The 10,153-nt window shown below is 35.5% G+C and overlaps 1 protein-coding gene across 2 annotated transcripts; it reads left to right on the forward strand.

Annotated features, from left to right (window-relative positions):
* The first annotated feature begins 1,110 nt into the window (after positions 1-1,110).
* On the forward strand, positions 1,111-5,793 carry LOC139872044 (uncharacterized). 2 transcript variants are annotated; one of them, XM_071859834.1, is made up of 5 exons: positions 1,111-1,243; positions 2,056-2,705; positions 3,080-3,169; positions 3,721-4,470; positions 5,182-5,793. In XM_071859834.1, exons 1-5 carry the CDS (start codon positions 1,144-1,146, stop codon positions 5,290-5,292), a joined length of 1,701 nt encoding a protein of 566 aa, XP_071715935.1. In that variant the 5' UTR covers positions 1,111-1,143; the 3' UTR covers positions 5,293-5,793. The 2 variants fall into 2 exon arrangements, with proteins under 2 accessions (XP_071715935.1, XP_071715933.1); XM_071859832.1 differs by having other exon boundaries at positions 1,972-2,705; positions 5,182-5,792.
* The last annotated feature ends 4,360 nt before the right edge of the window (positions 5,794-10,153 follow it).

Genomic DNA, 10,153 nt, shown 5'->3' on the forward strand with positions numbered 1-10,153 from the left:
AAATAACCCCGCGAATTCGCGGGTCCTCCACTAGTTATTATTATATTATTATTTTATTATTATTGTTTATTTATTATTTATTTATTTATCCACATTATCGACCACATTATCGAATTCTAAAATTTGATACTTCGTATTAGAAATTCACAAAAACAAGCCCTCACACCAAAGAAAGAAGCAACATCAAATTCCAAAAAACAACACCCAAAACAAGAAGGAAAAAAAAATAACTAGTTTCTTTTCTTCTCCCCCTTTCACAAAAATACACACACAGAGTCAGAGTCAGATAAAAGAAGTTCCTCCACACGCCTCAACCCCTAAACAGCTTCCTGGTGTTTTTCTCATTTATCATTCTTCATCTTAACAAACACACACACACTAAATACACACACACACATATACCAATACGTACTTTCCCTAATTTCCTTCGCAACAAACCGAATTAACAAACTCTTCTTCGCGTTCTTTTATTCAATTATCACACACAAACACACACACACACACACACACACCAGATTTCATTTAATCAAATCGGACTGACGTAACAGAAAACGAAAACGGAGAATTAGGTTTTATTTTTTCGTTTTTCGTTTGATTTTAAAGGTGAACGGTTAGTTTAATTTTGATCTTATTCTGTTTTATTACGAATCCACAATATCGGTTGAACAGAACCTAGGGTTTCGATTTGTTTTATGCCTGTTTGGGAAAATTAGGGTTTGATTGTTCTATGTAATGGGAATGAAAACTTGAACTGCTGATTAATAAAGGATATGTGTGTATGCTCTAGATGATATAAGACAGTTTCTGTAATCTTTTTGGTAGTGTTGATTGAACTTATTTATGAGATGAGGGTCTTGTAAGTTTGTTCAGTCTTTGATTGGGATTGAATATTGGTAAATAATAAGTCCAGCGTGACGATAATGAGCGTTGAATAAGTGTGTACAGAACAGTTTTTTGGATTTTTTTATTTGATAATTATAGTGTTGGAAAGGGTTCGATAGTGCGCTTGAATGTTTGGTGTTTTTGGCGCGTTTTCGAAGAGTGGGGTGTATGCTATTTTTTTTGGAGGAGAAGGCAAAAGCGATTGAACGATAATAGTTGGACTCGTTTGTTGTACTGGTTATATAATGTTCTGGATTAGATATGGAAAAAGGTGAGCCGACGTTTGTACCTGAATGGTTAAAGAGCAGTGGAAGCTTAAGTACAACATCCCATCAGTTTCAGTCGTCTGCGTTGCACTCTGGTAATTCTTATCAGTTTTGCATGTCTATGATTGTGGTGTCTGTATGTGCGTTTTAGAACTCTGTGCTAAGTTTCTGAGTGCTGCAATTTGCAGTTTAAAAGATAAGTTTTTAATGTTCTGTTGATCAGATTCTGTCTCTGATTATATGATTACCTAAATGGAAAGTAATTAGCTTTACATATTCAGGATCATAACTGCAACGGAATTGATTATTTTAGGATGACAAAACATACCTATATTTCCATTCTATATTTTCTTGACTTATTTGAGAGGCATTTACTTCCATTTGATTAGATATTTTGCTCTTCTTTCAGAAAATCGCCTATTTTGGTTATCTTATCTGATAGTTGCATAAATAATCGCTCCGAACATTCCAAATTTGGATTATTACAACTTTAAACAGAAGCATATACAAACATTCTATCATACTTTACGTAACCATCCAAGATAGCCTAGTATCGGGGGCCGATTTTTTCACAAGAGGTCTCAAGTTCAAATGTCACTATAAACCGCGTACATTTGAGTCAAATACTCTCCTTCCCCGGGTAGTCCGAATAGGGGAAACCTTATTTGTTTGTGTTATACTTAACGTCTTATAATAACTGATTATCTGATTCTGATTATTTGTTTACATAATCTTTTTAAATCGCATGTCCAAACACCCCAGTACATAATACGTTGCATCTATTTTCAGTTTTGGTTATATATCTAACAATATTTATTTCTAGATGAACAAGCTGTATCAAAGGCCACAAGAAATAAATCACTTGTTAATATCAGCGATAATGATGTGGGGCGCTCTTCCGTTTCAGATAGGACAACATCTTCATACTTCCGACGCACGTCTAGTAGCAATGGTTCATCTCATTTAAGGTCTTACGGTAGTTTCGGTCGGTATTCTGATAAAGAGAAGTCAGAAAATAGGCATCGTGACTATTCTGACCCATTGGGTAACATTTTACCAAGTAGATTTGAAAAAGAAGGGTTAAGACGTTCACACTCAAGTGTATCTGCAAAGCGTGGTGAGTCATGGCCCAAGAAAGTAGTAGCTGACGTGACCATTGGTAACAAAAGTAGCTACAACAATGGTGGTACTTCACGATCTGGTGTTGGCGGCAATAGTGGCGGCAATAGCGGTGTCAAGAATACATTTGAGAGTCATTTTCCATCACTTAAGGTAGAAGATAAACGTACTGACACTGAAATTGGAAGAATCCCGTCTCCGGGATTGAGTAGTGCTATTCAGAGTCTTCCGATTGGTAGCACGGCGGTTATTGGCGGTGATGGGTGGACGTCAGCATTGGCTGAGGTGCCTGTTATAGTTGGGAGTAATGGAAGCAATGCATCTGTGGTACAAACTGTACAGTCAACATCAGTTTCTGCAACTGCAAGTTTGAATAGTGGTCGGAATATGGCTGAAACATTGGCTCATGGCTCTCCTCGTGCGCAGACCGCTCCTCAGGTAGCTCAAACACCTTTTACGTACGTATCATATGTTAGTACTAGAGGAGTAGAGGTGGCAAATGGGTGGGTTGGTAATGGGTCAAAGAGTACTGTCTCAGTACAGATTGAATTGAATTGACTTCAGTTGCAATTGGTAATGGTTTGGATTTTTCTAATTTATATGATTACAAGATTAGATGTGCTCAAAATGAAAGTGTGATGGGCAACTTTAAACCTTTTTCCACCCGTTTCCATTTTAGTTATTTTTCTGTTTCATTCATTTGACCCGCGAGAGATCAAACATAACCTGAATGCCTCTTTGCAAGTAGATGAGCCAAAATCCACCTTTAGTTAGCATGGTTCACGTACTTATGTTTATCATGTTTATTGTAGTTGTCTGTTGGACCTCAAAGGCTGGAAGAGCTTGCTGTTAAGCAATCCAGACAGCTGATTCCCATGACTCCTCCTTTGCCTAAAGCCTTGGTAAGAGTGTTAAAGATTCTCCTGTTGATTTTTTGCTTAATTCGTCGTGTATATCAATACCAATAAAAGAAATTGGATTGTGTGTCAAAATTCCCATTTACAGTTATGAATGTTCAACATCAAATTTCTTATTGTTTATCTGCCCCAAACTTGTAAATATTTAACAATTAGTAACACCTGAAACAGTATTTAGAATTTTTGTCTGACAACCAGAACGCCATATATGGAACTATGAGTGGTATTTAATAAATACTTGGTCTAGTTTTAAATTTACACAGAATCTTTGCTTGATATTCGTACGACATATGTTAATTGCTAACAAAACACCCCCATTCTTATTTTGCTGGTGTCACTTGATTATAATTGTGATATTTTATATATTAATTTGGTCAAGTTTATAGTAGGAAATAAGCTATGATATACACTACTTGGTTTCATGATATTGGGACATCTACATCTATATCTATATATAGTAGGAAATAAACTGTATATTATTGGGAAGCTCGTATATGTGTATTATATTTTGTTTAAAATTTTTCATTTTCTTTTAGGCGTTGAACTCTTCCGATAAATCAAAGCCAAAGGTTGCACAACTACAGGTTCAGGGTTCTCACGTTGTCAACCATGCACACTCCTTCCGACCCATTTCTACCAAGTCTGAATCTATAAAGACATCGACTTTGGGAAAACTTCAAATACTAAAACCATCACGTGAAAAGAACTGTGTCACCCCAATTGCAATGGACAACTTGAGCCCAACTGGTGGTAGCAAATTACCAAATAGCCCTCTTTCAGTGCCCTCGGTTGTTGGACCCGCCCCTTTGAGGAACCACGGTAACAACCCGCCCATTTCTATTGTGGACCGCAAGCCTGGTGTAACTATATCGGAGAAGAAACCTTCGTCTCAAGCTCGAAGCCGTAATGACTTTTTTAACCTTATGAGGAAGAAATCTGTGACCCCTGCTACTGGTCCATCCGAATCTGCTAGTGATAAACATGGTGAATATGAGACTCCTACAGTAACTGAGGGTGTGCATGAGTCAGTGGCGGTGGATGGGTCTGGTGGGTCCCATGAGTCTAGTGAGAAGAAAGATGATGTGGCCTGCAATGGGGATGCTGATGTGGCAACTGAGAGATTTACTAGTGATAATGAAAGGAGTAATGTAAGCTGTGATGCCATTCTTTACTCAGAGGAAGAAGAAGCTAGATTCTTACGTTCATTGGGATGGGAAGAAACTACTGATGAGGAGGAAGGCCTTACAGAAGAGGAGATAAGTTCCTTTTATCGAGATGTAAGCAAGGTAATTTCTTTTTGAGAAAACTTACTAAAATGTTCTTTCTATTAAAAGATTGTTTTAAATTATTTTACTTTTTGGTAATGTGATAGTAAACGTGGCAAGATGGTGGGTTGCGGGTCGGATCTGGGTTGGGTTTAAACTGGCAATTCGTATTACAGTATGAGATTTGGTTGGGTTTGTCTGAAACTTTTGACTAATGTGTAAATCATGATTACGAAACCAATATTGCTATAATAGTAATCAAAGTTTTTTAATGAATAATATAGGAGGTTGTATACACATTTTGACCCATTCTATCTAGTTAACCTTCTTAGGCTAAAAGCTACCGACATTGGCCTTGTTATATGTGATTGGATAAATTGCCATATTTATGTACTAGCAACTCCTGGTTTTGGGTCAATGCATGGATTAAATTCTTAATGAGCCTGTGCGATATAGAAAAAATTGGATTATATTGTTATCAATCGGGTATCTGGATCATATTTAGCTCAAGTATTTTGCTTAAAAATATAAAAATATAGTCTATTATTAGGTCAATATGTCATACCAACGTTCCCAGTCTGCTGCTGCTTTGACCAATATATAGACCCATCTGACCTGGTGCCCAACTGTGTCTGACCCACCAATTTTGCAATGTCTAGTCGGTACCTTCTGGTTATCTGACAAATCATGGATCTTGAATTTTAAATGTTTTTCTGGTTATTTTGGGTGCAGTATCTCACTTTGCAGACAGAATCAAAGATCTTCAATGGAACACAACCGAAGTTACTTATGCCGCTCCACACACACATGGGAAAGAATGGTGATGTTTCGTCCGACTCTTAGCTGGAATCCTAAATTTGCTTGAAAAGAAGGGGAAAAAGTCTTTAATTTTTATAATTTTTTTTTGCTGTTTTCATATTTGATCAATATAGGGATGGAAGTAGTGAGTTAAGTGGATTTGGAAGTTTTGAAATCCTTGCAGAGTCAGTGAGAGGGGATGAGTGAATAGGAATAAGTACATACGGACGGGTTAAATTCCCGATAGCTTGATGTAACCCGTGTTTATTTAAGCCGTCCTACCCCCTCTCTTGGCGTGTAGGATAATGTCTTCTGATAAAACAGAGAATAGGAAATAGCTGCTCTGGAAAATTTGCTTCCATTGCGCAAACGAATATGGGTTCTTGTCGGTCATGGTTCTTTTTACTTTTCCTTGAGAAGGCGGCTTTAATCAAACGAAATTGCTTATGGCTTATTATTTATTATTAACAAAGGAAAAAAAGTTACTCCATTTGTTTTAACTTGTACACCATGTTCTTTCATTGGGCTTAGTTTTGTGTGTTATCAAGTTAAATGTGATCGGAAATCACCCCTGTTTGGTTATGTATTAATCAGTACCTGATGTAACTGTCTATAGTTCATGCTTTTCTAGCTAAATAGCTAAAGGACTAAATTTCTCAGTAAATCACTAAATCTCATGTTCATTGCATCATACTTTTTGTAACGGAGAAAGCAAAATCTAATTTAACTTATTGTTAAAATTTTGGTGTGTTTAAAAATGTTGTTACAAACTCGTTTCGAGTTTGGTTTTTTGATTTCGTGGGGGGTTCGGTTTAAATAATTATAGTTAGATGCTTGCTTACTAGGTACAAGCTTTTAAGGTTTATTTTGGACAAAATTACGCGGCAGGTTCCTAATGTTTGGTGCAAACTACACGAATAAGCCTTGGGTTTTTTTTTTTTTTTTGACTTGGATGCCTCCAATGTTTGCACTTGTTACACAGTTGGTACCCGAAGCTAACGTTCGTTTTTTATTCTCGTTAAAATCCGACATGTGCATGACACATGAGGGCAGTAAAGTCATTTTTACATAGTTCTTCCCTAATCCATCACCAAATATATATACTAAATTATATCATTAACCACTAAACATTTCAGAACCCAGCTCTTCATCATCTTCACTTATTCATCTTCAACACCACTTTTCAAATCATCATCTAAACTTAACAATCAAGAACACAAACCTTTTCAGTTAAAAAACCTCAATGAAAATCTTAACTAAAAAACCTAAAAATCCTAAAATTAAAAATGTATCTATGAACTCGGTGAAATCCATGGTCACCGCCACTTAGAACATTATGTATCTATCGCATGAATGGCCATCTTCAACTACTACAATTGTCGACCACCTAATACCACATGCGTTGCATGCTCAGATGACCCCCACTTTATACAAGATCTAACCTTTGAACAAGATCTGACCTAGTGTCATATATATCTAAATCGATTTGTAAGCATCGAATTGTAAACCAGAGTAAATGATTTCCAAATTTCGGAAAAATCGTTGTGCTGGTCGACTAACCGGAGATGGCGACGGTCAGCAGACCGGAGATGGTGGCAGTCGTTTTTAGTGTTGGGAAAAACGACTTCAACTAGTTCCCACTAGAGTTCGATGACAAACAGTAGAGAAATTAACAACATAAGAATTAACGTGTAAACTCCAAAATCGTAGAAAAAAATACTAGGGGATCCCAAAGAGAGAATTACCACTATAATACATTGTTACAATGATACATACCACTCACTCTCTCTAAACCGACTACACTCTTCAAAGATTCGACCCTACACTACTCTTAGACAAGAGAAGAAAACAAGACTCAAATCTTAAAGTGTGTTGATTTTTGGTGTGTTGTTTTGGTGCATCTTGGAATGAAGGGTTAGGCTCATTTTATAGCAAACTACAACTTGGCCACCAAGCAAAACTTGACCACCAAGCACTACTTGGCCACCAAGCTCTTCGTGTCCTCCAAGTCCATCTTGCTCTCTGATGGTGACGTTTTGTGTTCAACTTATAATAATATAAAAACAATGATAAAACATTTAACCAATGAACACAAATGTCCGGGCAACAATAACCCGATCATTATAGCAATTAGCAAGTATTCAGTCAAGGTTCGTTCCACAGGGAGCAATTTACATGAATCTCAAAATACTAGTAATTATCCTAAGTTGATTGGGGGGTTTTGTGAAAGATTTGATTGTTGATTAACCTAATATTAAACTAAGAGAGATTAACAAATAAGAGAGAAACGTGTCCACTTGATTGTTCAACCTTTTGTCATGGTTTACCCAATTCATTCATTACACAACAATGTTCAAACATATAGTTTCATTTCCATTCGTCAACTTCCATAAAACCTCAATCAAATGAAATTCGTTAACTCCCGTAGACTCATTTCGAAGATCAAACTATGTTTTGAGAGAGATCATTGAGACTCGATTTTGGATTAAAATCCCTTAAAATCCTTTAACTATCAAAATCCCTTAAGATAATCCAACACATCCCTTAAGATAATCCAACACTACCATGTTGAATAAAAGTCAATTGAAAATCAATCCAAACCAAGAACCCAATCCCTTGAATCCCCAATTTGTTTGTCTAGATCACCAAAGGTGTTGAAGTACAAATTGTTTCACTAATCAAATCCCTAAGAAAAGCTAGGCAACTTATATAATCAAAGTAAAGCTTTCAACAATCAAAGTAATGGATCTTCAACTAAGCACAATAATCACCAACTTATTCAAATATCCAATTCATAAATTAGGGCAAAATCCAATCATCAAGTTTACAAATCAAGTGAACACAAGTAATCTAAGCTATAATCATTGCATAAATAAGAAATAAATCAAAGAAATAACAATCATTCATCATTACAACTAAAATGGAGAAAATCTACTACCAAAATGGAGAAGAAACACTAGAATGTAGAATTGATGATGAAAATGGAGCTTCAATCTTCATGGAATTGGAGTTGGGAGTTTGAAATTAGCCTTCATCTTAATGGAATCATGATTGGAGCCCTTTTAGGGCTCCAAAACGGCCTAAGGGTGCAGCTCACTCCAACAAAAATCCCAAAAATCGTATTTATAGTCGAGCTGAGTTTCTGGCTGAAAACAGGTCTAGAACGATGTTCCATGTGACGACCCGAAAATTTCCGATCAAATTTAAACTTAATCTTTATATGTTTTTGACACGATGAGCAAAGTCTGTTAGGTTGAGTCTCAAAATTTTTGAACTGTTTCATATATTCAATTGACCTTCGACTGTTCTCGACGATTCACGAACAACTATTTGTAAATAGATATGTGTGTATATATAAATAATAATTGGAAGTATAATTTGAAATATTAATTTTTTTTGTTATGAAATATATAATAATTATTATTTATAAACATATCTATATATAAATAAAAGTATATTAAAAATAAATATTAAATAATTGTAATACTCGTTTGATGTTTCGATCGATATTAAACAAGTTAAAAACGAACTTATATGATTTTTAAATAAACGGTGATCCGAAAATGAGTTCTATAAATTTTAGGCTTACTAAAAATGTATTTAGGAGCTAGTTGTTAAATTTTAAAACTTTTTATATTTTACTTGGGTTGGGAGTGAATAATTAATGTAATTTTTATTTAATAATTACTAATCGAATTTTATACCATAATGACCAAAATAAATAAATATAGTTAATTTAAGAATATGGGATTTTTCTGAGGACTTTTATACGCCACTAATTTACAACGGGGCACGATATAATATCCGTAAAAACTGTCGGTAACATAGTACAAAGAACATGCACGAGATTATACTGTGTTACTATTTCCATTCTCTTTTCCCCACCATCATATTATTATTAATTATATATTATTAATATATTATATTTATTTATGTAAGTATTATATAAGTATATGTATGTATGTATGCATTAAGGGAGATAGAGATTGAAGCACTTGAACACTTCAACCACAACCATCATCACCGGCCAACCTCCGCCACCTTATCCTCACCACCACCACAACCCACCCCTAATACAACTGTACTACAACCGTCATAAATTTTCTCTGCTTTCTGTAGAACAAGACCACCACCATTTATTTTGCTTCTACTTTGATGACCACCTCATCACCTACATAAACCATCTTCTATTACTAATACTACTTTTTGATCGACACATATGCATCACCACCTTCATCAAACAAACCCATTTATTTTTCTAAAACTGTTTACGACGTGAGCTGTGATGTTAGAATGATAATGATTACGATTATAAAGATGATGATGCTTGATGATGTTGATGATAAGAATGATGATTATGAGAAGGATGAAGATAATGAAAAATTCATTGAAGATACGTGATATGATGATTCAAGAAGATAATGATTAATTGTTTCGGTTTCCACTAATATCGCACGAATATAAATCTGCAGCTCGATATTGTTTCCGTTTCTAATCGTAACCCAACTACAAGATTCCATCTTCAGTTTCGTATAAACTGAAACCCATTGAACTTATATTTTGGACCGTATCCAAGCCCCATTCATTTTCTACTTTACGAAACCCAATTACATGATGCAGCATCTGTGATTCTGTCTCCTATTTCCGTTTGAAAACCCTCGCAAATCTCCATCAATTATCAACTATTTCTGTTGGCATATTGCAGCTGCAATTGCCACCTTGCAGCTGCCTTTGTGTCTATTTTTCTGTTAAAATGCCACCCCAAAACACACTCATGCTACTGCTAACTACGTGTCTGATTTAGTTTAAATCACCACCAACCGTCACCAAACCCTACTGCTACTGCTCGAACACTATTACGATTGTTTCTGTTTTGGTTTTGCTTGAACACCATCGACCACTTCTT

The sequence above is a fragment of the Rutidosis leptorrhynchoides genome, chromosome 10, assembly GCF_046630445.1.
Source record: "Rutidosis leptorrhynchoides isolate AG116_Rl617_1_P2 chromosome 10, CSIRO_AGI_Rlap_v1, whole genome shotgun sequence".
NCBI lineage: Eukaryota > Viridiplantae > Streptophyta > Magnoliopsida > Asterales > Asteraceae > Rutidosis > Rutidosis leptorrhynchoides.